Source organism: Meles meles, chromosome 17, assembly GCF_922984935.1.
Source record: "Meles meles chromosome 17, mMelMel3.1 paternal haplotype, whole genome shotgun sequence".
In the NCBI taxonomy this organism is placed as follows: Eukaryota; Metazoa; Chordata; class Mammalia; order Carnivora; family Mustelidae; genus Meles; species Meles meles.
Window position 1 is genome coordinate 2,419,602 of NC_060082.1, and position 25,501 is coordinate 2,445,102.

At 59.6% G+C, this 25,501-nt stretch overlaps 1 protein-coding gene across 2 annotated transcripts; it reads right to left on the minus strand.

Moving 5' to 3' along the window:
* Positions 1–10,896: 10,896 nt before the first annotated feature.
* On the minus strand, positions 10,897–25,047 carry ETV3 (ETS variant transcription factor 3). Of its 2 annotated transcripts, none has more exons than XM_045983037.1 (5): positions 24,975–25,047; positions 23,151–23,209; positions 22,388–22,625; positions 21,064–21,179; positions 10,897–15,582 (listed from the first exon to the last, which is right to left on the minus strand). In XM_045983037.1, the coding sequence occupies exons 2-5, from the start codon at positions 23,194–23,196 to the stop codon at positions 14,453–14,455; spliced, it is 1,530 nt and encodes a 509-aa protein (XP_045838993.1). In that variant the 5' UTR covers positions 23,197–23,209; positions 24,975–25,047; the 3' UTR covers positions 10,897–14,452. The 2 variants fall into 2 exon arrangements, with proteins under 2 accessions (XP_045838993.1, XP_045838994.1); XM_045983038.1 differs by having other exon boundaries at positions 23,151–23,206; positions 24,975–25,040.
* Positions 25,048–25,501: the final 454 nt, after the last annotated feature.

Sequence of the window (25,501 nt, forward strand, 5' to 3'; positions counted from 1 at the left end):
CAGCGTGGCCGCGCAGGGGCTGAGCTTGGCCCCAACACTGGGACCTGTATCGCCCTTCGGTGCTGGGGGCCTGTCCTTACCCCCTAGGTGGTCCCACCCTTCTGTACCTTCACCCCACCGCAGCTCCCTCTCTAAGGGCGCAGGACCACTGCAGTGAGGAGCCGGTAGGGGCCAAAGCCCAGAGGACACAGGGAGGCAGAGTTCTCCCCGCCTCTCCAGCGAGGCCCTGCCCAGTCGAAAGCTCTGCTGGGCTCCGACTCCGAAGGGGGCCGCTGGGACCTTGGTCCGGGCCTGGATTCGACACGGAGTCGCTCAGGTTCCCCTGGGAGGCGGCATCTGGGCGGCCTCCAGGGAAGGAGGCTCCTGGCTTCTCTGCTTCCCCACTTCCTGTCGTCACCCCAGCTCCCAGGAAAGTCCCCCTGTGTCACCAACTGTGAGTCCTTGCGGGAACCAGACCAGCTGCCTCTGAGCCGAAGGAGGGTTTTCACCTTTCCTCTTGGGCCGCTCTGCAGACTTCCCTGCCCGCTTCCTCCCATATTCCCAGAAACCTGGTCAAAGCGGCAGCCCCCGGCTCCGTCCACGTCCTGCGCTGACAGGAGCCTGGGCCGGGGGTCAGGAAGCGAGCACTTGGTGCAGACGCTGGCTTCTGGGCTGAGACACAGGACCTCCTGTTTCTTCCCCAAGACAGAGGCGAATGGCCTAGTGTCCTCTGGGGATGGGGTCCCCTTCCCAAATCCAGCCCTTTCCTTTGTTCTGTGAGCACCTGAGGGCGGACGCTGGACCTGGTCCAGAGCCTGCGCCCAGGGCTGCCCTCCCAGGGACCGCTGAGTGATGTCCCAGAGGGCCCCCGCCGGCTTCTCCGGCTCTAGCCAACCCCGCCCCCCTGGCTGACAGCGGGGACCCTGTTCAGAGCTGCCCTCAAAGCCCAGCTTAATCGCCACAGACTCCATGCGGCTGCTCTGGCTCCCCCCCATTTTCCGGGCCAGAGACGCAATGACGGGCGCCAAGCAAGGAGACCCCCGCCCCACCAGGCGGCCACGGTCTGCAGAAGGCAGCCCTTCCCACACTGGGGGTCTCGCAGGGCCCACCTGGGGGCGACTCTCCCAGGGCGGAGGGAGGGCTTGGGGGCACAGGCTCAGGGAAAGCCAGGACGCTCCCTCTGAGCCTGAAGGGGAAGCTTCCCGCTGCAGATAGTGACCGTCATGTGGGAGTCACGCGGCACCAGCCTGAGGACGCTGGGTGACACTTCGGATCCAGACCTCATCGCCTCGCATGGACCCTCTTAGGCCTCACTTGGGATTCGACTTACAGCGGGCAGGCCGGGAGACACGGGGGCGGGCTCAGACCCGGGGAGGCCTGCTCACGGGGCTGCACAGGGGGCGGGTTGTCCTGGCAGCCAGTGGAGTGGGGCAGGGGACGGGTCTGTTGGCTGGGCCAACCGTGACAGTGGTGACTGGATTCAGCGGGGAGAAGAAGACTAGGGACAGCCCTGAATAGAGGGTCAGGGGTCAGGGACACCCCTGAGTAAGGGGGTCAGGGACACCCCTGAATGGGGTCAAGGGGCAGGGACCCGTAAATAAGGGGGTCAGGGGGCAGGGACACCCCTGAATAAGGGGGGATCAGGTCCCCGGTGGCCACTATGGAGGAGGACTGGGGACCTCAGGAGTGGAGGCCGAGGCCGAGGGAGGACAGGAAAAGGAGGAGGGCAGGCTAGGCTGGGGCACCTGGGAAGCAGCCTCCAGACCGGGGTGGGGGAGGGGAGGCGGCGCGTGCGGACGTGGAGCCCGTGGCTGTGGTGTCGCTGGAGGCTCTTCATGTCCCATTAGTGGCAATGGAAGGTGACATGCGGGATCGATACCAATCGAGGCAACAGACTCCCAGTAATAAACCCATTTCACTCACACACCCCCACCCCAGCCGGCCGCCCCCAAGAGAGGGAGGGGGGCTTCCCCCGCCTGACCCTCTCGCCGGCGGGGCAGCGCCCAGATCCGTCCTCCGCCCTGGCACCAGGGCAGGGTGGGGGCCCCAGCCTGGGGAGGGTCGCTGGCAGGGCGGGCTTGTGTGTAGCCGGTTCTGTGGTGTGTGGGGCGGCGGCCCCCCCAGGGCCTGTCTGGGCGCCCTCTACCTGCCTCCGACAAGCCAGCCTCACCACGCTCTGTCTGGGGGCCCGTGGAGCCCACCGCTCTCCCCCCTAGCGTGTCCGGGGCTCTCCCGTCCCCGAGCTCCGGGGAGGTGCCGCTCAGCTTGGGGGTCCCCCTTGTCCTCCCTGGGGGCTGGGGGGCGTCGGGAGGAGTGGGGCCCCCCTCCCAAACCCCGAGCTTACTTCCAGTGCAGAGCAAGGAGAGCTCTGGAATGCGCTGAGCGGTTCCCCTGCGGGTCCGGTGAAGGCGTCTTTGTGGCCCTGGCTCCTGGGGCTGAGCGTGGGCATCCGCGTGGGTGGCTGTCTGGGTCTGGCAGCGGGCACGTGTCTGTGTGTCCCTGGGGGCCAGCCCTGCGGGTTCGCACGTGGGTGTGGGAGCCTGGCTCTGTCCATGGTTCTGGGGGTGTCCGCCGGAGGTGTGGGTCCTGCTTTGTTGTGGAGCCCGTGAGCGTCCCTGCGCAGCTGTGCGCACACCCGTCTTGGTCTCCTCGTGCACGAGGCAGATGCCATCCAAACTCTGTGTTTGGACCCAAACCGTGCCCTGCTCCAGGCCCCTGAGCTGGGCCTGAGGCCTGAGGGTCCCGCCTTGCCTGGGCCAGAGAGCTTGCCCAGACGTGGGAGTTCTGGCGCCAACACGGACGGGCCGCACACCCCGGGACGGTCCTTCCAGCTCCTTCCAGGCCTGGGCGGCAGGAGGCCGGAGCCAAGGGCGGGAGTGTGCGGAGAGGCGGGGCATGGAGGCAGACGGAGGAGCTGGGAAAGTCGAGGCCCCGGAATGGGAACGGAAGAACTGGGAAAGGACAGAAGAGCTGGGGCAGCAGCAGGAGGGACGCAGGAGACGCAGGACCAGGCGCCTCCCCGGAGCTCGGGGACGGGAGAGCCCCGGACACGCTAGGGGGGAGAGCGGTGGGCTCCACCGGCCCCCAGACAGAGCGTGGTGAGGCTGGCTTCTCAGAGGCAGGTAGAGGGCGCCCAGACAGGCCCTGGGGGGGCCGCCGCCCCACACACCAACCCCCTGCTTGCTCTGGCTGTCACGGGTAGGGGCGGGTGTGCAGTGTGGGTGTGGAAGCCCTGCTTTCCCCGCGGGGGCCTGGGCGGCCCGGGGCGGTGGGCACGGGTGGAGTCGGGGGCGGGAGGCTGGGCTGCTTCTAGCATCTCCAGGTCTCACGACTGCACCAGGACGGTCCAGGCCAGCGCTTTCCCATGGAATTCCCGGTCCTCACCTCTGTGCCTGGCCCAGGTCTCCAGAAAATCCCATTGACGAAATCTGTAGCTTTGCCCCTGCTCCTGAACGTGACCTCTTCTCTGGGGTGGAGGCGAGAGGACGCCTTCCGACCCCGGCTGCTCCCCCCCCCCCCCCCCCCGGGCCCCCATCCCTCCTCTCCCTCCCGCTGCTGCCCGGGCTGCACAGGTGAGCAAAGGCGCCAGCAGGAGGCTCCCTTCCGCAGGAGTCTGCTCAGACAGTACCGGGGGCTGGCCGGCCGAGGGGCCCCAGGCTCTGCCCAAAGATGTCCCCCGCTGTTCAAATCACCCTGACATCGGCCCTTTGGCACCTTGGAGGTGTTTGAGGGGTGGTGCCAGTGATCATGGAGATTTCCTTGTCTTTACAGGTCACCCAGGGCTTTGACCTGTTTTATAAACCGAGTTCTCCGGAGAAGGTCTGAAGACGGAGCTGCTCCAATGTCAAGAATCTTTGCAGTCTGGTCCCCTCCGGACACGGGCAGGTGCTGTGGAAGAGAAGGAACAGGCACCCACTCCCCGCACCCCTGCTGCAGAGGTCGTGTCTGGGGTGTAGACTGTTCACCTGGGCAGGGACTCCAGGGTGCCTGGAGCCCCGACTGCGGGCTGGAAGGAAGACGTGGCTGCGTCTTCCCTCGGCCACAGACCCCAGACCCCGGGTCCAGGTACCGTTTGCAAATTATAATCTCAGGGTCACCTGCCCCTCTGGTCGACGGGCCTGTGACCTGAGTTCTGGAAGACGGTCAGGACCCTTCTCTGCTTGCTCCCCTCTGGGCCTTGTCTTTTTGTCTTTTGTGTGGGTCTTCCCGTCTGTCCTCAGATGGCTCTGTGTCTTCCTGCAGATGGGGGTCCAGGAAGCCAGGAGCTGTTGCTTCTCAGATTGGGGGCTCCATGGGGGGGCTATCTCTCCCCCTTTCAGGCTGCAGACCCCTGGGGAGGGTGAGCTCCCTTCTGTGCCTGGGCTCTGGGGGTGGGGGACTGGGCCGGGGCAAGGATGGGGAGAGCAGGAGAGGTAGGAAGGGGGGCACATGGGGCTTCGGGGGTGGGGCAGGTCCGATGGGCGCGACCCTAGTTGAAGAGGTGGGAGGAGGCAGGACGCAAGGGCTAGTGGAGGGACGCCCGTAAGCCTGGCTGGGGGGCAGGGGGCTCGAGGTCCCAGTCGGGGGGCAAGGGGTGGTGCGAGCTGAGGCCCTGGGATTCTATTTCCCCAGCTCTGTCCTGGGCCTCGGAGCCCAGGAGGGCAGACACTTTCACTCTCTGGCTGGAGCCAGGGAGGGCTTCTTGAGAGCGGAGAGCTGGGGGGGCTGGCCCCGTCCGCCATCCGCCCCAAACACCAACCCAGGGCAGGCTCACCAAACTCGGATCTATACAAGCTGTGTGTTAAGGAGCTCTGTGTCAGGCTGGTAGAAGAAACAAGGAGAGAGAAGGGAAGCCAGGAGAATGCAGAGCTCAAATGAGACCCGAGATAAAGCAATTACCTGATCAATACGGGTGAAATTGAGTAATCTAGCAGATCAATACCGTGGGCAGGCGGCGGGAGGTGGGGGGCTCCTGCCCATTCCTGCCGCAGCCCCCATCCACTCCTTGAGACTTCATCTCTGCGTCTGCCTCAGCCTCTGGCCCCACAGAGGACCCCCTGCCCACCCCCTGCCCTGGGCTTAGGCTGCCAACCACCCACCTCCTCTCCCCGCATCCCCTCCCTCACCTCCCTCTCCTCCCTTCCCAAGCTGATGCCTCCTCACCAGTCCTTCTGGGCCGCTGCCCCTGATGCCATCCCTCTTTCTCTTACTCCCGCACTGGGGGCCGCAGCCCAGGCCAGCTGCGTACCCCGCTGCCCGCCTGGGTCCTGGGGCATCAGCTAGGGCTCTCCGAGGACAAGAACTAGGTCTGCAGTGGTCAGACCTGACTGGAGGGAAGAGTGCCTCGCTCACTGGAAGCACAGCCTAACCTCTCCGGGGCGAGCACTCCCCTCTGAGCCCCGATCGGGGGGCAGGGAGCTGGGGGGAGGCGCCAAAGGTGGCCTGCAGGGCGGCAGGGAAGGGCACTAGCCCACCAGCCCGTCTGGGGACAGCCCATGGCTAGATGGGGACTCAGGGCTCTGGTTTTTTTCCAGAAGAGGGGGAGCGTGGGAACAGCTGAGCCCTTGCCTGCCGGCCGCGGGTCTAGAAAACTCCCCGGACCAGGACCGTGCTGGGGATGGAGAGGCAGGCCCCGGCACTGGGGGGCGGTGAGGGCCTCTTGGTTGCCCCGTGGGACCGAGCTCCTGGTGTGTACGGAGTGTCTTGACTTCGAAACCCCAGGACAGAGCGTGGCACAGGGTGAATACATGAGCGACTCTTGTCACCAGGCCATGGGCTGCCCCGCATTTCAGTGCGTTCTGTTGGCTTGTCTGTCCCTTGAGAGAGGATCCCTGGAGAGCAGGGACCTGCTGGCTGCAGGACCCGTGTGCGGCCTGAGGCGGTTCCAGGAGCCTCCCCCACCCCTGTCCAGTTTGTCAAGTCCTGATCCCACCAGATCCCCTTAGGGAAATCAGGGGCCTCTTTTCAGCCACTCATACCCCCGCTGCCTTCTGTCCAGGGGCTGTCCCAGGGCCTGTGTGTCACTGCCGGCCCAGAGGCAGGGAGGTGCTGGCGGTGGGGCGTGGACCTTGGAGTCAGGTGTGGTGACTCACCAGCAGGGCTGACCTTGAGCAATTCGTTCCACTTCCTTGACCTTCCTTTCCTTCACCTGCAGAATGGGCGCAGTAACAGGTGTGCGCTGCAGAGGGCACGTGGGGAGTAAGTCAGTGAGTTCAAGCGCCTCCGGCTGTTTGCGGGGGCGGGGGGGGGGGGGGAGCAGAAGACTGCTCCAGGGGAGAGCCAACACGAACTCCTCACCTGTGGTATCCTCGAGACAGAGCAACATCGCAGGTACCGGACTCCCCTCCCCTCTCCTTCCTGCCAGTTGTCACGAGGACACAAGTCACACAAAGAAGACACATCTTGAAACACCAGATTGGGCTGGTTTCCCACCCCAGTGCCTGGTTCCATGCCTCTGAGGACTGGGCGGGGGGGGCTAAGAAATTCTTAACGGTGCGCAGGAATGAAGGGTCCTGCCCCCCTCCCCAAACCTTGGTGCAAGGCTGATCTGGCCTCCGGGAGGGCGGGGTCCCTCCCTGTCCTTCCTCCTCCCCACCCCTCTCCAGTGAGGTCCCCGCAAGACGCTGGCGAGAGGCCAGAGGCAGCCGCCCAGGTGGCCCTCAGCTCTCCGGGACCAAGGCTGTTGTAGACCAGGGTTTGGACTGAAGTCGGACTGGGGCCAGCAGCTGCCAGCTGAGGGGAGGAGCAGGGCCACCGGGCGGAGGCCGGCTGCTTCCTTGGCCTTAGACCTTCCCTTCCCAGGCTCCGTCCGGCGCTCAGGCTGTAGGCCGCCCCGCTGTTGTCTGAGCACACCCCCAGATCCTGGAGCCCTAGGGAGCAGAGACCCCAGGGGACTGCTCGCTGGCGCTGGGGATGGCTCTGGTCTTTTATTGCGCTCCTCCCCGGCCAGCGGGCAGCCCAGCCCCTGCAGCCGGTCCGGCCCGAGCTCGGGGCCCCTCCTGGGGCCTGCTGCAGAGGCCAGCTTCCCCTCCTGGGCCCCAGACTGGGCGGAGAGACACCAAGGCTGGGGTGCGCCCCTGCTCCCGATTCTGTTTCTGATTCTTGGAGGTGTGGTCACCCCTGCCTCAGAGACCCGAGGGCAACGCCGTGGGGAAAACATGGGATTCAGAGTCGGGAGGCCTGTTCCGGCCACCTGGATGGGTCGCCCACATGGGGCCTCATTTCCCTCCTCTGTAAATCAGGATCTGAGCATCTCCGTGCTCTTGAGAGGGGCTGAAGAGGGATGTGAAGGCACAGAGGCCAGCAGAGCACGGGAACCAAGATCACAGAAACATCCAGTCACTTCACCGAAAAAATAATTCTGAGGGGCTCCTGGCTGGCAGAGTCGGGGGAGCGAGCGACTCTTGATCTCGGGGTTGTGAGTTTGAGCCCCATGGTGGGTATGGAGATTACTTAAAAGTAAAACCTTTTAAAAAATGATTTTGAGGGGCCCCTGGGAGGCTCAGTCGGCGGAGCGCCCGACTCTTGATCTCGGCTCCGGTCTTGATCGCCTGCCATGGGGGGCTCCTGCCCCTCTGTCCCTCGCCCTACTCGTGCAAGCGCGTGCCGTCTCTCTCACAAATAAATAAATCTTTAAAAAAATGATTTTGAGTACGAAGTGCTTTGTGTGCGTATTTAATTCCCGCAACAGTCCCATAAAATTGGGAAGTCGAGGCACAGAGAGGTCGTTCTCCCTGCCGGGCGGGGGCGGGACTGGGGGCGGGACCGCAGGAGCGAGGCGGGCCTGGCCTATCTCCCTCAGGGCGTCAGCCCGGGCAGAGCAGGGCGCAGGAGCTGGACTGGGGAGGAGTGCTGGGTTGGGGGCTGTCTAGACCACAGGTCTGCTTCCGGCTTTTCAGCTGCCTTCTCGCACACCCTTTATTTTTAAATTATTATTATTTTTTAAAGATTTTATTTATTTGACAGACGGAGATCACAAGTAGGCGGAGGGGGGGTGGGGAGGAAGCAGGCTCCCCGCTGAGCAGAGAGCCCGATGTGGGGCTCGATCCCAGGACCCTGAGATCATGACCTGAGCCGAAGGCAGAGGCTTTAACCCACTGAGCCCGGATTTTCTGTCTGTTATCAGCTCAATAGCCTCTGTCCCTTTGTACGCTGCAAATTTTTAGCAGGTGTAAGCTGTTCACTTGGCATGTGTAGATTCGGAGGCACGCTGACCCCGTGCAAGTAGGTGGTCCTTCGAGCACCCCAGCTCTTCTCTGACATTAGGCTCGTTCAGTTTCTCTGGCACCTCTTCAGTTCAGCCAATTCAATGTTTTGGGATTTCCCCTTTCTTTCTTTTTTTTTTTTTTAAGAATTTATTTATTTATTTGACAGAGATCACAAGTAGGCAGAGGCAGGCAGAGAGAGGAGGAAGCAGGCTCCCCGCTGAGCAGAGAGCCCGATGCGGGGCTCGATCCCAGGACCCTGAGATCATGATCTGAGCTGAAGGCAGAGGTGTAACCCACTGAGCCACCCAGGCGCCCCTTTATTTTTAAAGACTTTTATTTGAGAGAGGGAGAAAGGGAGAGAGAGGAAGCATGAGTCGGGTAGGGGGTGCTGGCAGAGGGAGAAGCAGGCTTCCAGCTGAGCAGGGAGCCCAACAGGGGACGCGATCCTGGGACTCCGGGATCATGAAGGATCAGGACCTGAGCCCCAGGACCTGAGCCTCACGGACTAAGCCACACAGGTGTCTGCACACACCCTTAAAAAACTTTGTTTTTGCAGCTCCGGAGGCAGGTGAGTGAAGCTGGCACGCGTGGGGCGATCCTGGCAAGAGGCAGGAAGGGAAAGACCCCGGGAGGCTGTCGGGCACGGTCCGAGTGGGACTGGTGTTGGCTCCTCCTTCTCCGGTTGCCGTGCTGAGTGGGACCATCAACACGGGGCGCGCCGGGCTGGCGGGCAGGGCGGCAGGGAGGGAGACCGAGCGTGCGGATGGAGGGTGGGAGGGTGAGCGCCGGCGCGCTGTCCCCCGCTGTCCCCGAGGGGACCCAGGTGCTGCGGCGGGGGCTCAGTGCCTTCAGCAGACGGCACCTATCCGGGGCCTGGAAGCTTGCCACCAAGACCCCGTGTACCCTGCGGCGCCACTGCTCCCTCGTTCCCTCGCCTGTCCAGTTCCAAGCTGCGTCCTCCACCCCAACAACCAAGCCCCCTCCGTGCGTCCAACAGTCTGTCCGGCATCGGGGGGCTCCGGCGCTCGGCTTCCTGACCGTCCTGCGAGCGGCCAGTGCACAGAGTGCCGGCGGCGGCGCAGAGGTCCGTGTGCGGCAGCAGAGCCCTCAAGGGTCCCGGGAAGGAAGGGACGGTGTAAGTGGCCAGGCAGAGGGGAAGAAGGGAGGGTGTTGCGGGCAGCGGGACAGACCAGAGGTCGGCAGGCCCTCAGGCCCTCAGGCAGAGTGGCGGAGAGCATGGGCACCGGGGCTTGCACCCCGGTCATACCAGTTACCAGCTGTGACTCTGCGTCCCCTCGGTAACATGGGCCTACACAGTACCTGCCTCCGCCGGCCGTCATGAGGTGGAACCTGTGGACTTCAGGCAGTCCGGTGCGGGGTCACTGCCCATGTCTAGTGCAGACTGTGCGACGTCCGGGAGGTAACCTGGAGCCACCTCGGAAGGCCCCAGTCCCCACCCAGGTGCCTGAGGGCTGCCGCCCGCCCTCTCCTCTCCGGCCGCCACCACCTCCAACAATTTTGCGAGCAGAACGTCAGCACAGGATGGCAGAACCAGACGCTTGGGGCCTCGTCTCTAACCTGCACTGGGCTGTGTCCCTAACCCAGCCGCCTGCTTCTGCTTCCAGCGGCGGCGGGAGGCGGTCCGGCAACAGGGTCTGCTTCCGAGCTCACTCCCAGCTCGCCTGGGGGGTCCGGGCTCCACCAGTCTGTCCCTTCACTGGTTCCCGAGCCCCGATCTTGACAGGCGGGGTGGGTCCCCAGAGCTGTGATCGCCACGCTCACCGGCTGGTAGAATGGCCAACTCTTGGGAAACACCGGGGACAGCCACTGCTAGCTGAGTGAAATGTGGCCTCCCCAGGCATCGCCTAAGACCTTTCATGACCTGTCCTAGCTTGCCTCTCCAGCCTTGCCCCTCCCGTATGCGAGCCTACCCAAACTCACAGGCCTCTTCCCGAGGAGTCAAACTGAGCACCCGGCTACATTCTACACACGTGGGGACCTTCGGGGTGAAATGAGGGGACTCAGCCTGGCACCATCTTTTGCTGCGTCGTGGGACATCCAGCAAGACCCCTGCTGTTCCCTCCAGACTCCCGTCCTCCCCCGGCTTCCCTGGTACTGGCTCGTCACGTGCTCCACAAAACCACCTTCACGGAGATATAATTCACACACCGCAGAATTCACCCTTTCGGAGTGACCGTGATCAGGGGTTTCTATTACGTTCGAGTTGTGCGACCACCAGCACGAGCTGCACAACAAACCATCCCTCCAAGGACACGTGCGTCGACAGCCCCGTTCACCTTGGCCACCGCCGGCCTTGGCTCCGTCTCAGCAGACTTGCCTATTCTGGGCATTTCCTATCAACAGAACCAGACAAAGTGTGGCCTGCTGGGTCTGGTTTGGTCAGCAGGGCTTGAACTCACCACCCTGAGGTCGAGCCGTGTGTCCTAACGACCCAGCCAGGTGGACGCCCCTATGCCATGCACTCTTCATCCTCGGGACAATCTTGAGGTAGAAATTTTCCCCTGCACACCGGTGTCGCTGGCTTCAGCTGTCCCTTCTCTGGCAGTGGCCAGTAATGCCAGGATAGGACAGTCCCCGAAGCCATCAGACCTGCCTCCTCCCTGCGCGACGGGACGAGGCGGGGGGTGAGGTGGGTGGGCACAGGCTTGGCCAGTTCTCGGCCACGACCGTCCTGGCGCAGCATGTCAACACCACCGATGCCCTGCAGACGTTACTTAAAAGTATTTTTTTATTTAACTTTAATTTCTGAGGTAAAATACTTTTTTCTTTCAACTTCCATAACAAAATACAGAGCTATCAGATACCCCTGGAAAAAATATGTATATTATACATATATCTCTATAACGTTACATCATATATATATATAATATATATGCGAAAATCTGAAGACTGTATAGAAAGTGGGACGTCTAAAAGGCACTGCACGATGGAGTCGGTTACGCACACCTATGTACACGTACACACTTCCCTCCGCTGCAACGGGCAACTAGCGACTCCCGGTCGCACGCGAAGGTCTCACTCACAAATCCGTGCCTCACAATTTTATGACTCAAACAACGCCCAGGCATTCAAAACAAATGAACTGATAACTCTCCCCACCCACCAAAGTGAAAAACAGAACAGTTCTTGAAAGACTGGATCGAAAAAATTTTTAAGCAAAATTAAAACGTTCCATTACCCTTTACAAAACAGAAAGTACAAACATAATCACGGAATAAATAAAAAACGAGGGACAAACAGCCAACTGACTACCCGCTTGGTGAGAAGTGGCGTGCTCGACTGTGACTTAATGCTTCCCAACGCCTCCCGGCCCACGGAGGACCGGCGCGCAGAGCGTCCCTGCGCGAGCTGGCGAGCCGGCTTAATGCAGTGCAGCCTGGAGACTGGGGTGAAGGGACCTGGGGAGTCACTTCCGGGACACCCCAGCCGTCCCTAAAAAAAGAAAAAAGGAGCTCAGCAGCGGATGTTCTTAAGAGATCTGTTTTCTCCTACGGTAAAAGCAAACTGTTTCCATGAAAAAGTTCTTAATGAAATTTCAAGATTTATATCTGCAAAGTTTTACATGTTTGGCACATTGAAATTTGGAAAAAATCGGGGGAGAAAATGGTCTGGTTTTATCCCCCCCTTTCCCTTCTGCTGCCGGACGCTGACGAAATGTGCACGAGAGGAAGGCCTGGCTCTGTGCCCGACTGGCGGCAGGTGCCACCAGGAGTGGGTCCGGCAGGGTGAGAAAGTACCCCCGATCCCTTTACCCCAGGAAATGCCGATGACTTCCCATGCCCGGTCCCCTGCCCGAGCAAGCCCAAGTCTGGCTCTGCGGGGGGACCCCCAAGCCCGGCCCCGGCGTGCAGCGCACATTGACCAATGACTCACTGCGGAAGGGCAGTCAAAGGAAGCAGTAAAACACCAACCAATTCCTTAAAGCCGAAAAACATGTTTCATGGAGTCGAACATTTTTCGTGTGTTTTTTCAAGTTAAAAGCAGTGACTTTTTGTTCCAACAGAAGCAGCATCTAGGAGTTAGTTCCGGCACTTGGGTTCCAGGGGTTCCAGATATGCCTCGCGGATTTCTCTCCCTCTTATTTTAAAGGCCTCAAGTTTCTATTCCTGAGTTCGTACCGACACGTGCCGGCCTTCTGCTCTTGCGGACAGAGCGGGGAGCCAGCCAGCCTCCCTGGTTAGACTGGGCAACGCCAAGCAGAGAGCCATCCCGCACCTGCCCAGGCTTGCTTTCCGCTCTGAGGTAAGAGGTGCAGAGAGAGAAATGGGCAAAAACATAACCAACCAAGAGGAGCCTGAACAGGGAGCCCTCTGCAGCCCAAGCAAAGCCTGAGTTGGTAAGAGACCCCACTCCCGATCCCTTCCCTAGGGAAAGACAAGTCACATTTGGAATCTGAACTGAACAAGGAGGACACTTGCCTGACAACAGCTCGATGGACTCGTCATCCCGAGCCACCTATCAACCCACTCCCTGGCTGACCGCTTCCCGCCTGCATGCGTGGGCTCCTTCCAGAAAGATCCCCAACCCCGAACGCTGCTCAGGGTAGAGTCCACTTAAGCTAAGGAGGAGTCGGGGTCTCTCCAGTCCCTAGACAGTGCCCCCGTGCCCGCTTCTAGCCTTCATGGGCCACACAGCCCTCCCCTCTCTCCCGCCTCCTTGACGCCAGGCAGACGCGAGCCGCCTCGGCACCACCTCCGCGTGCACGTGACCGCTCGTGCGGGCTGGTCGTGCCCCGTCAGCCCGGTCATATGCGCGCACAGGCGAGTGGCCGTGGCTTCTCTGCACACCCCCCCCCCGCCCCCCCCGCGGCTGCTCCTTCTGCTTCATGCAAGAGCGCCACCTTCCCGGGCCTTCGTGCTGACAGGAGGGGCCTTCCCATGGAGAAACCGCTCCTGCCTGTGAACTGGTCTCCTGTGCCATCGAATCGATGGTGAGGACGAGAACAATCTACGGAAGTGGGCGTGGCGGGGACGGCACCAGCACAACGGGACAGCCGGCTCCCTCACTCCCACCAGGCTCTGGCGTCTGGCTACCCGCCGGGTCTCTGTCCGCTCCGCCTTCAGCCTCGACAAACATCCCCTCACACCCCAGCTACCTTCTGCGCTTCGGGGTTCCATCGGCCCCGAGCTCCTGCCATCCCGCCTTTCCGCTCCCCGGCCCCCTGAAGTCAAGAGGGGACCACCGAACCCCAAGTCCACATTTCAACACTCCTGGGTTGTCTGAAGAGCTGTCCGTCCCTTTCACAGGTTTACGCTGACAGACCCGAAGCACGTGGCGGAAGTACGCTCATCGTTAAGGCTTCACTTAGGACACGGTCAGACCCGGCCACAGCGCAGACGTCTCCAGGGTCGGGCCGCTTGGTGGACTCACTCAGTCACTCTGCGGTCTGGCTCCCCGAACCCACAATGGAAAAGGAAAAATGAAAATCATTTCTGTGTTTTGTTTTTAAAGGCATCGGGTTACTTCCTCACGCCCTCTTCTTTCTTCCCTGAACGAGAGCTTACGAGTCCTCATGGCTTCTTAGCAGGTGAAGGAGGGGCGCGTGCGAGGGGCCCACAGCCCGGCTGCCCGCCCCCCACGCCGCCGCCCCGCGCCTCGGCCCTCCCAGCCCCCGGGACTGGCGCCGCGGCTCCTGCTTCCTGCAGCTGGTTTTTTGAGAAGGAAAGGAAAAAAAGTTGCCAAACAACGAAGGAAGAAAGAAAAAAAAGCAACATCCGAACATGCCCCTGTCCCAGTAAGACTGAGATGACCTTCCTCCTCCCCCAAAGGAACTACCCAGAAACACTTCAGGCAACACTCGGCGCAATGGTCTCTCACTGCTCAGCCTCCCCACCACGCTCTACTCCCTTCTCCCTCTCTCTCCGAGGAAAAGAAATTCATTAATGGCTTTTCAGAGATAAATACAATAGAACAGAAAGAAAGAAGTCTGGAACCTGAACTATAACAGGACCAAGGGCACCTTGGCCCCCTGGGAGTCTGTCAGAAAGTGTAGAAGCTTCCTCCCCGGGAAGCAAAGGTGCTTCCTCCTTCCAGTCCGCCAGCCTTCCCGGGTGCTACTCACCAGGAAAGAGGGTGTTCGCGTCCCCCCTAATTTACAACAGAAGATGCCCATCCCATTCCCCAGACATAAAAATACAAGTCTATGCCCCTAGAAGGATCAAACCAGCCTAATTCCCTCCCTCCCTCCCCCCGACCCTGACGTCTCGCTACATAAATACATGTACGCATCTGAAGACGGCAGGAACCGCTCCCGGGCCGCTCCAGTCCTAGGCATCGGCGGCGGCCGTGGCCAGGCCCCGGGGCCCGGGCCCGCTCCAGAGGACCCTGCTGCTCTTGCTCGGCTCTCGGGCTCCAGGGGCGCCATTCCAGCGCCGCTTCAGCCGGAGCTTGGGGGGCATGAGGGCGTCTTCCTTCTTCTCAGGTGCGCCGGGCTCTCTGCCAGGCCTGTCCTCGCTGTCATCAGTCACCTCTAGGGCTTCTTCACTCGGGCTGCTCACGGGGCCGGGCGGCCACACTGGCGCGGCCGGGCGGGCAAAGACGGTGCCCTTCTCCTCCTCTGTGGTCCTGCTCGGCGCAGCGCCCTCCTCGCGGGAGCGCTCCTCCTCCCGCCCCGACGGCCGGAGACTCTCGGGATCCTTGTCAGAGGCGGGCTCCACCTTAATTCTTGGGGGGCCGGGAGCCGCGGCAGGCGCGGGGACGGGGGCGGGCTCCTCACTGCTCCCCGCCCTCTCCCGGTTCTTCCGGCCGGCGGGAGGCGGCTGCAGCTTGATGGAGAACTGGGCTGACTCCTCGGGGGGCGCCTGGCGCTGCAGCGGCGGGACCATGAGTCCTGGGTAGCGGGGAAAGGTCCGGGGACTCAGATGGTAGTTGAACACAGAGCAGGCTTGAGAGTGAAGGTAGTGTTTCATCTCCTCGGGGTTGAAGGAGAAGCAGCTGCTGCCGGTGAAGGGGCTGAGGCCTGGCGACGGGCTATAGGAGAAGATGGTGGGGGTCAGGGAGAGGGCCGGGGAGATGGGGACGTTCAGAACACCTCCGCGGCCGGGGAGCGGAGAGACCGCGAAGGGACTGTGCGGGTCAGGGTACACCCCCGGCCTGCTGAACAGAGGAAGCATGATGTCAGGCTTGCGTTTCTGATGGCCGAGCCCTCCCGCGACGGCGCTCCGGGACGACAGGAGATCCACGCCCCGGCGCCAGTCGGCGGCAGAGCCGTCCTCCAGCTCCGGAAGCTCCCCCTTCCTATCGGCGCCATTGCCCGACTCCTGGCCAGAAGCAGTGAGGGCGCTCGCGGAGAACCGGCCCGGCGGCACGTCACTCGGTGGAGAATGGGGGTCCAGAGGTGGGAAGTGGAACCGGGAAGAGGCGGTCGGCACTGGCGGCGCGCTCTGGGGGACCGCACCTGTGACGGTGGAGAAGACAAAGGCCGCTTTAGAGGACGGGTCATGCATCGTCAGCACGGTCCCTCACGCTGCGGGAGCCCAAGATGTTTCCATCTGGTCACGACAGGAAGCCAACGCTCCAGCCGCGCTGAATCCCCCTGCTCCCCGTCTTCCCGGGAGCACAGCTCAGCTTCCTCTGCTCGAGCCGGCTGCCATCTCTCCCTAGCCCTTGCCCACTGTGTCTTCACAGTACTCTCTACTGCCCGACACACTCATTTCTTGGTCGTCGGGACTCGAGAACATCGATTCCACGAAGGTGGGGACCCCTACTGCTCACGACGAGACGTAAAGCAGCTCGTGGTTAACACCTAGTTGGGGCTCAGTACGCGTCCGCTGAAGCAGCGGACGGACGGGCACGCGAGCCTTCGCTCCTCCGACTCTAAGTACTACGCACAGGCCACCTGCGGCGGTTCTCAGCTCGCTAAACGGTCTCCTCTTATTTTCACAGTTTTGGTTTTATCGATCAAGCAAGAAGCAAACCAAACACAAACACTGGAAATGATGCACACGGAAAGCAATGCATTAGAAGCCCCAGGACTCTGGACCTCACATAGGTAGAATCGGGCAAGGCCAGATTTAAGAACAAAAGCAGATTAAGAAAGGAAAGGCCGTATGTTCGTTACAGTGAGTTCTCATGGAAGAGCTTTTACCATTTCCGATATAAAATCACCACAGAGGGGCGCCTGGGTGGCTCAGTGGATTAAGCCGCTGCCTTCGGCTCAGGTCATGATCTCAGGGTCCTGGGATCAAGCCCCGCATCAGGCTCTCTGCTCCACAGGAAGCCTGCTTCCTCCTCTCTCTCTGCCTGCCTCTCTGCCTACTTGTGATCTCTCTCTCTGTTAAATAAATAAAATAAAACCTTTAAAAAAAAAATAAAAAAAATAAAAAAATAAAATCACCACAGAGATTCAAGTATTTCTCGACCTCTCTGAATCTGTTCTTCTCTAACGCATTCTACACAGCGCTCTCCATTCCCGTCCTGCTTGCACTGCCACTCGGGCCCCGAGCAGCCTGGGGGACTCTACGGGACCGCCCCCACCCCATCCCTCTCCCGGGTCTGCCTGCTAAAACTGAAACTCGCCTCAAAGCAGAAACCGACATCCAACTCAGAGGCCCCCAGGTTCTCCACTCCCCCAAAAGGTCCTTCTCTGAACAAGGCCTAAGAAAGGGCCCCCAGAGGCCTCAGAGCCCCTTTGGGTTCCTGGGAGGCACCGCAGGCTTCGATCAGTGACGTCAGGAGGACTTTTCACACTCTGAGGCAGAGATAAGGGAGAAGGAAAAACAAGGAAACCCCAGTGAGGGTATGGTGATCCGGAAGAAGAAACAAAAGAGGGTGTGAAGCCTGCCGTGACCGGCAAGCGCCCCATCAGCTGCCTCCTTCCGCTTCTGAGTAACGGGCCATCCTCGGCCGGGACCCTGGGTTTGGCTGTCGTGTACATCGTGGCTTCCAAGGCACATGCGACCGAGTGACACTGCAGAGCGGCACTCCCCAAACTGAAGTTCCACAGAAACTGCTCTTCGTCCCCTAAAGCCAATGACCTGATCCTTCAACGAGGAAACGCTGATGCCGGACCTTGCGTGCAGGGTGACTGGAATCAAGAAGGTCCCAGGCCCAAAGTCTCTCTCCTGCCAGCCTACTAGAGCAGCTGAAGTTCTAGCTACGGTCTGATTCACGCGGGTCTGGATATTGTGTCAAGAGCTCATCTACTGAAAAGCTGAAAACCACCTTCCATGTGTGCTGAAGGACTACGGGAGTATAACGTGGCTGGGGCGGGAGGGCGAGAGAAGGGCCTGTCTCCCTAACGATTTACTTGTGTTTCTTTTCAAACTGGAGGGTCCTCCCTTCTCTACGCAGGTTACGGTGCACTGTATGTTTGCAGGAAGAGCAGAGAACACGCCGCACGTTCCAAACGAACTTAGGGAAGGTGTGACCGAGGAGCGATGTTGGCGGGGGCGCTCGGGACCCTGGCGGGGACCCAGTGCAGTCGTCCTACTGTCACGTGGGGTATGCGGAGACAACAGACCTAAGGCTTTGTCTGACAAAATAAGCTTCCTGCGTCCACAGCTCTGAGTAACGCCGCTCTGGAAGCAGACCTTCAAGGAGCCACGCGGAAACTGGAGCGGCGGAGCGGAAACATCCGGGTGAGAACCGCAGCTCCTGCACCTTCTGTTGCGTGGCACGTGACCAACTGGCTTTTGACCCCCTTTGGCAAAGTGGAAATAACAAGACCCTTGCCTAGGTTCAGACCCTGGCTCTACCGTTTCTTAGCTGTGTGACTCTGGAACACTTACTTACCTTTCTGTGCCTCCGTTTCCTTACCTGTAAAAGGGATAGCGACAGGACTAATCCTGTTACGAAAACTTAAAGGGTAACCATACTGGCACAGGGCAAACTGCTCGTCAGGTGTTTGTTAGGACAAGTAATTTTTTATCACACAGCAATCACACTTTGAAAACAAAAACTGTAAAAGGCACATACTACTGGAATATGCACCATATAGGAGACAAGAATCGTAGAGTCATGTTAAATTTCCCAGGGGTGGGGGTGCCTGGGTGGCTCAGTGGGTTAAAGCCTCTGCCTTCAGCTCAGGTCATGATCTCAGGGTCCTGGGATCGAGCCCCATGTCGGGCTCTCTACTAAGTGGGGAGCCTGATTCCTCCTCTCTCTCTGCCTGCCTCTCTGTCTACTTGTGGTCTCTGCCTGTCAAATAAATAAATAAAATCTTAAAAAAAAAAAAAAATTTCCCCGGTGTGTTAATGTTACTGGGGTCATGGAGGAGAATGTCCTGTACCTAGGGGAAGTACACAGGGGACAAATGTCACGATGTCTGTAACTTAACCTCAAAATAACTTAAAAAGTACGTGTAAGAGGAAAAACGTATGTGGTAACAGCGTCAATCATTAGTGAATCTAGAGAGAGGACACATGGGTGTTCACAGTTCTGTTTTTCCCCATTTTTCTATGGGTTTAAAGTTTTCTAAAAGAAAGAGAAACACAGCCCACCAGGGTGGGGGTGGGGAGGCACAGAGTGAGAGCTCCGGACCTGGCCCGCCCTGCCAGCTGAGCACCGCTCCTAGTTTCCTCTGGATGTTCCCACAGCTTCTTACGAAGGACGTTAAATGTTCAAAAGCACAGAATAATGTATTTTACAGCTTTCAGGAGTCATGACGACACCCTGTATGCAGAAGTACTTCCCACACCATCCAAACATCAAACATTCTACCCTGAACTGTCCGAGGGGAGGAGGGCCCTGTGGAGAGCCAGAGAGAGCACTCGCTTCGCTTCTTACTCCAAACCTCGGGTTGTCTGGGCAGGAACCACCGCCACACGGACATGACCTCTCCGAGCTCCGGAGTCCACACAGCGGGGCCACCTAGAGAGCTCGCCGGTCCACAGGGCTACTCCGGTTTGTGCTCAACTCACCTATCTTATCTCTCCTGCTAATTCTGAAGTTCCTCGAGACAAAGACCTCCCCCATAATCTCTTCTTTTTGTCTTTAGGACTTAACCCGGCATTTGCTGAGCACACCAGTGCGTCCCAGTCTGGGGGAGGAACGCGGGACTGAGGATGTGCGACTGTTCAACACGAGCTGGATTTCTAGCGCAGTCTCTCAGGAATGGTTTCCCGAGAAGCCATTCAACAGGTAACTGTGCTCAACCTGCCCGTGTCCATCTTCGACTTCGCTGTCCTCCGTAATTTCCTCATGTGTAAAATGTGAATACTGAGATACACGCTTTACAGCAGGCTGGGAGAGTTCAAGGTGGTCACTCACAAAAACACCAAGCAAAAGCACGTCCATGAAACAAACGCTCAGTACACGTCACCTTTCCTGTCACCATAAAAGCTGAATCTGGAACGACATTTGGCCCCTCTGGGTAAATTTCTTTATGAGCTAATGACTCCTGCTCTTTGGGGTTATCTATACCCAGGATGTAAACAACCAAGTATTTCCCTAAACAAAATGCACACAGTTCTGCCTTCCCTGTGACTTCATTCCCCTAGGCTCTTGAGCTTTGCTAAGGATGTTGGTCCCACTGCTTTCAGGGAGATGAGGCTATGGTAGGCCACTGCCGCTAGGCTAGAAGACTAGAGTCTTCCCAGAGTGAGGATCCAGATTTTCTCACCCTGGAAGGGCACATTACTCTCAATGTAATGGGTGTGCCCTGTTCCAGGCTGCCCAAGTGCTGGCCTTCCGGATTTTCAATGGACAAAAATGGGTCAAAGACATAATAACAAACCGACCAAGCCCTTTCTGATGGGGTAGGGGTGAGGGATATGAACACCAACACGTTCTCAGAACTGCTGGTATATCCACGTAGAGTCCCAATTCCTCTAGGTACACAGGAAGGGGGCAAGAGTGAAGACTAGAGGAAGCAGGATTCCAGTGGCTAGAATAGGTCTGATTTCCTAACACCTCTTTCTCAGGCACCAGGAAAGAAAACAGGTTGTAATTAGAGAGATGCATTCCAATACCACTTTTTTTTTTTTTTAACACATGCCCCAGGGACAGGAGGGCGTGGCTACAGGAGAGATGAGATGGAACTGTACCGATAGCAGCATCAAGCCCGAACTGCCCTAACTTGTTGTGTGTAGTTAGTGACCTATCTGCAGTGGATCTCAGCAGTATAGTCCCAGCCACACCCTGCTCCGATTTTTCAAGTTTCTTCCGACTCTTCTCTGAGAAGTCAGAATACTGCTTTCAGCTTTCTTGGCTTTAACACACATGGCCACGGAGTACTGACGGACGGGTCAGAAACTAGTTAAACACAATCTACTTCCCTAGGGAGGGAGAGGTCTTGACTCTGAAATGAAACCAACCGAGCCCCTTCCGAGACAGTGGACAGAGCTGTGATGGAGAGCTACGCGCGGGCAGCCTGGAGGGGAAGCCTTGCTGCACTTGAGAGCAAAGAAGGTCAAGTAACCCCGGATCTTACTCTCTGAGGTGCTGGTGCAGATCAAAGCCACTGCTTCTCACTGCAAACACAGACCTCCCCTTCTGTGATTAAGGATGCTGTGGTTTTGATGATATTCACTTGATAAGGGACAGCTTGGTAGTTTCATAGAAAATCGGAAGTGCTTGTAGAAACCGGTTCTCGTCTACGAAAGAGCCGTGGGGCAGGGCGTTAACACTCTGAGTTCTAAACTGAGAGACATGAATCTACGGAAAGTAATTCCTAAAGAGGACAGAAGGAGAGTATCTCCGAGACACAGATAACATGCATGAAGAGAACCAAATAAACAACTCAACAAGTCTCTCTCTCTCTGTCCAGCAGAGCCTGTCACTCCCCGCACAGGACGAACAGAGAACCAGGGCAAGACCATGGGGCCAATCCACGCGACTCCAGTCTTTCTAAAAATCCTTTAACGTGCCAGGTCTTAGACTTGGCCTTTTAAACTTTTTATCAACTCGGAATATCAAACAGAAAGAGTTTGCTTCTTACCACTCGACCGAATGTTGATGAATGGGTAGTTGGGCATCACCAGCTTGTTGAAGTTAAATTTATAAGTAAACCTTTTCCCTTTTGTTTTATGAAGGATCCTCTTGTTGTAATAGTATCTGTAAAAATAGGAAGAAGGGTCACTAGATCTTCTAACTCCTGACAATTTCTGACACACACAGGTAACCACTGATCAACAGTTCCAGCTCTAGGCATGACATGGAAACATCACTACTGTTCTCACGCAGCCTGGCCTTCGGGTGAGGGCTGGGAGACTTGATCAATTTCAAACGAAGCTCTAAGTCCTTGGTTGGAGTTTACAAAGGCAATCTCACTTTAAGATCCTGAACAGCTACCCTAGTCCCAACCACCTTTTCCCTCTGCCACACTACAGTTTCAATTCCATAGTCCATTTCCTTCCTGTTCCCCTGTATGTCACTGCCCAGCCCAGGTGGGGGCAGACAAGTCTCTTGGGAGACCTGATCTGGTGAGCACAAAGTGCAGATGAAGAAACGCACAACTGTTTTGTGGTGGCAGGTCCGACAGCCACGTACCCCGGCGGGGAAGACAGCAGGCAGCCTGGCCGGCTTCACTTTCACAAAGATGCGAGGCCCGAGCACAGCGGCTGCCCAGCTCTGACATTCAAGGTCACTAAGAATGAAGAAAGGCAGGGGACTTGGGCGGCCCTGCAGCCTCTGGCCTGGCATCTCCTCGGCAGCACCGCTTTCACACGGCCTTCTGGCCCCTTGAGGGCGAAGAGGTTATGAAATGTCAAAGCTGGCCAGGGGAAAGTTAAGAACCTGAGAGAAGCTCAAGTGGCCAGTCTTTAGACATGTCGGAGCAGCCTGTGGACGGACAACCGAGCTCGCAGACGTGGGTCCCGAACCGCGAGGTCAGGACCGTTCAGGGAGCCCTCTCCTGTGTGCTCTGCTTGCTTGGCTTCCCCCAGTTTCTTCCAGGAGAGCCGAAAGGAGAAATTCTAACCGACTTCCCACAGGGAAGCCTCAACTAATCTGGATTACAGATGAGCTCCCATCGGCGTTTCACCACACACGCTCGCCCACGACAGAGCAGAATCGGTTGTCTGTCAGGCCCCAGTGCCGACGGCGCCGGAACTCCCTCCGGCAGAGAACCGAAGATCCGCCTCTCCTCCTCCCGCGCCGGTGCCGCTCGGACCCGGCAGCTCCTCTACTCCCACTTCAAAGCTACACGATTCACGGGGACGGTGCGTCTCTTACTGCTGATGCCCTTTTCGTCCAGCGTTCACCAGCTTCTCCGTCTCCCTCCCATCTGGTAACAGCACCGGTTTGGGAATCCTGTCCCTCACCTGAGGGCCCGGCTCAGCTTGTCGTAGTTCATCTGGGGTTTGCACTTCCTGCGGCCCCAGAGGCGGGCCACCTCGTCGGGATCCTTGATGACGAACTCGCCGTACTCTCCCTGCTGCCAGGCGATGACATGGCGGAACTCCTCCTTCTGCAGCAGCTCCAGGATGAAGTGCCACAGCTGGATCTGCCGGGAGCCCGGGGACGACTCGGTTTTGTAGGCCCAGTCCGGGAACTGATACCCTTAATGGGAAAAGGGCAAGGTGCGGGGAGTCAGCAGTTAGGTCCACACGTATCCGTACCCCTGACCTCAGATCCCGGCGCTCAGAATCTCTGGAGTGCCGTGCAAACGTGCCACAGACACCCCTGTGGTCAGCCGCGGCTGACCACACCAGGGGAGGGGAAAGCACGGAGACGTCACCCTTCCTGTGGCGATCCTCTGCTCTGCTAGCGCGGGACACCAGCACCCAGGCGGGCCAGCCTCTTGCTCTTTCCTGCATTACTAAATCTCACACCTACTTTCCTTGTCCCTGAGGGTGGAACCGTGTCTGCCACAGGGAGGAGACGCCACAGCTGGGGATAAAGGTGCGGAGGCCAGACACCTTAACAGACATCCCAAGAAGCAAGCCCACAGCTGGGCCGGCAGCGAACGCCCGGGGAGAGGCTGTCCAGTCCCGGTCTGACATTTGTGAACAGAGCCCGAGCAGAGAGACAAGGAACCCCTGAGGGACATTCCGGGTACCCGAGAGCTGATTAGCTTGCGCTCACCTCCACCTCCTTCTGGCTTTTCCGCGACGCCACAGCCTGCTTTCATGTTGGCCCTCCTGCTGAGAGACACAAGCGCACCAATTACTTCACGGTACTATTGATTTACTCTCCTCCCGAGGTTTCCTGGCACAGCCTTTCCCCAAACTTCCTTTCCCTGTCTTCCCCTCCTCCTGTAATCCTTTTTCTTTCCAATGTGTGGCCTCCAAACTGCTAATCCCCGAGTCACCAAATGATGGTCCTCAGGTCATCGGCTTCGGAGGCCGTCATTACCTCTCACCTGACTTCAAACCACAGAGTGCAAACACGGTCTTCAGGATTTGCTTTCTTCCTCCTGACCAGCCTTTCCGATGTCAGAAAGGAAGGGCGCAGTGAAACGGGTCCAGAAAGGCGGCCAAAACAAGCCAACAGTTTTCTTCTGGTACGAGACAGGCCCAGATGCCAAGACACACAAGCCTGAGTTCACCCAGATGGACCAGTTTTAAAGAGGAGTAAAAAAACCCAAGTCCGCCCGACTGCAACTCCAGAAAACATCTGATTTTGATTTATTTTGCTGAATTAGGGGAGATGGGAGAAGGAAAGCGCCTCCCCGTCAGACACGAACCCCCTCCTCCCTGAAAACACCGTGGGACACAGGAAGTAAACACACCGCAGGCACAGGTACTCATCACTTTGAGAAACACTTCTACACTTTCTCCCTCTGACGGGAAGGAAAGGAGGCGAGCACTTCTGAGAACCTTCTGTTCCAAAGGCGCGGGGAGTCCTGCTGCGACCTGAGCGCACCCCGTCCAGATTCACAGTTCCCCCATAAATTTCCTGTTCCCGGCGGCCAGCAGCGCCGCATCACTCAGTCCTTCAGCAAAACGGAGGGAGGGGTGAAGCTGCCCGAGGGAGAGGCGGGCGGGAGAGGGCAGATCTCCGCTCTCCGTTCCCCAGGGTGGATGGCAGGGCCCCAGCACCCACATTAGCCAGAGCGCTCCAGGACGGAATGCAGGAGCCTCAGTGGCCTCGGGGTGGGGTGGGGGCGAATTCCTAATCTTGGAAATTTCGTCTAACGTCGGATTCCTCCGGATCCTCGGAGCTTTTCCCTGTCCCCACCCGAAGATAACCCGCGAGTTTGCCTGCGAAACTCTGAGCACGACACAAACGCCCCAGAGCAAGGGGAAAACACGCAAACACACCCGCGCAGTCACACACACAAGACACAATCACCGGCGCCGAGGCAGCGGCGTCCTCGGCCGCTGCCCCCATCTCCGCGACAACCGGGGAGGGAAACGCCGCTCCCTCCCCCAGGAGGCCTCCGTCCTGCCGCAGGAGCGCCCTCCAAGCGCACGACTCGGGGGTCCGACCCCGCCGCGGCAAGGACCCGACCAGGAAGCCTCCTCCCGACACGCCGGCTCCCCGGTCGCCCCTCGCAGGAGCCCGCAGGCGCCTGTCCACGCCGCCCACAAATTCACCGCGAGTCGCTCGTCTCGAGCCTGCAACCCCCCCGGGCCCTCGCCCTTCCCCAGCTCGCGGCCGCTCCCGGGAGGACAAGGCGGGCCGAGGCCGGCGCTGCGACTGCCCCGCGGCGGCGTGCTGCCCGGAGTCCGGGTCCCCGGAGCCTCCCTCCGTCCTGCCTCCGCCCGGGCCGGCCTCGCCCCGGGGCCCAGCGAAGCCACCGCACGAACGCGCCCCGGGTCCCGGCCGCCCCTCACACACAGGGGGCCTGGTCGTCCCCGCGCTGCCGGCGGCCCAGCCAGGCTGGTAGGCGGCCCGGCCCCGAGGACGCAGCCCGCGAGGCCCGGGGTCGGCCCGGGAGGGCCCGGCGACGAGGCCGGGACTCACCTCTCCCCGGCGCGGCCCGTCTTCGCTCCGGTCTCCTCCGCGGCGTCTCCGGCTCCTCCTCATCCACCCTAGCAGGAAGTGACCTCCGCGGCCGCTGTCGTCACTTCCGCCCACGACCAGGGGCGGGGCCGGGCTGGGGCGGGGCCCAGTCCCGGTCCCTCTCCTCGCCGCAGACGCCGACTTCCGCCGCCCCAACCCTGCGCCGCGCTGCGTCACGCCGCGGGGGCACGTCACGCACGCTCGCGGGGGGCGGTGCGGCCCCGACGGACGGACGGCCGGGCCTAGGGACGCGCGGCCGGGCGGGGGCGGGGGCGCGTGGCTCGGGGCCGTCCTGCCGCCCACCCCGCGGGAGTCGGAGCGCTGTGCCCGCCGGGTCCCCGTCCGCCGGGTTCCGGCCCGGTGTCCGGGGCAAGCGCTGGCTCGCCTCTCCCCGGGTCGCTGGGAAACGTCTCCCTTTCCTTGCCTTGTGCCCCGTTACCGCGCGAGCGGTCGCGAGTGTCTAGTGCAGAGCGGTCTGGGCCTGGCCC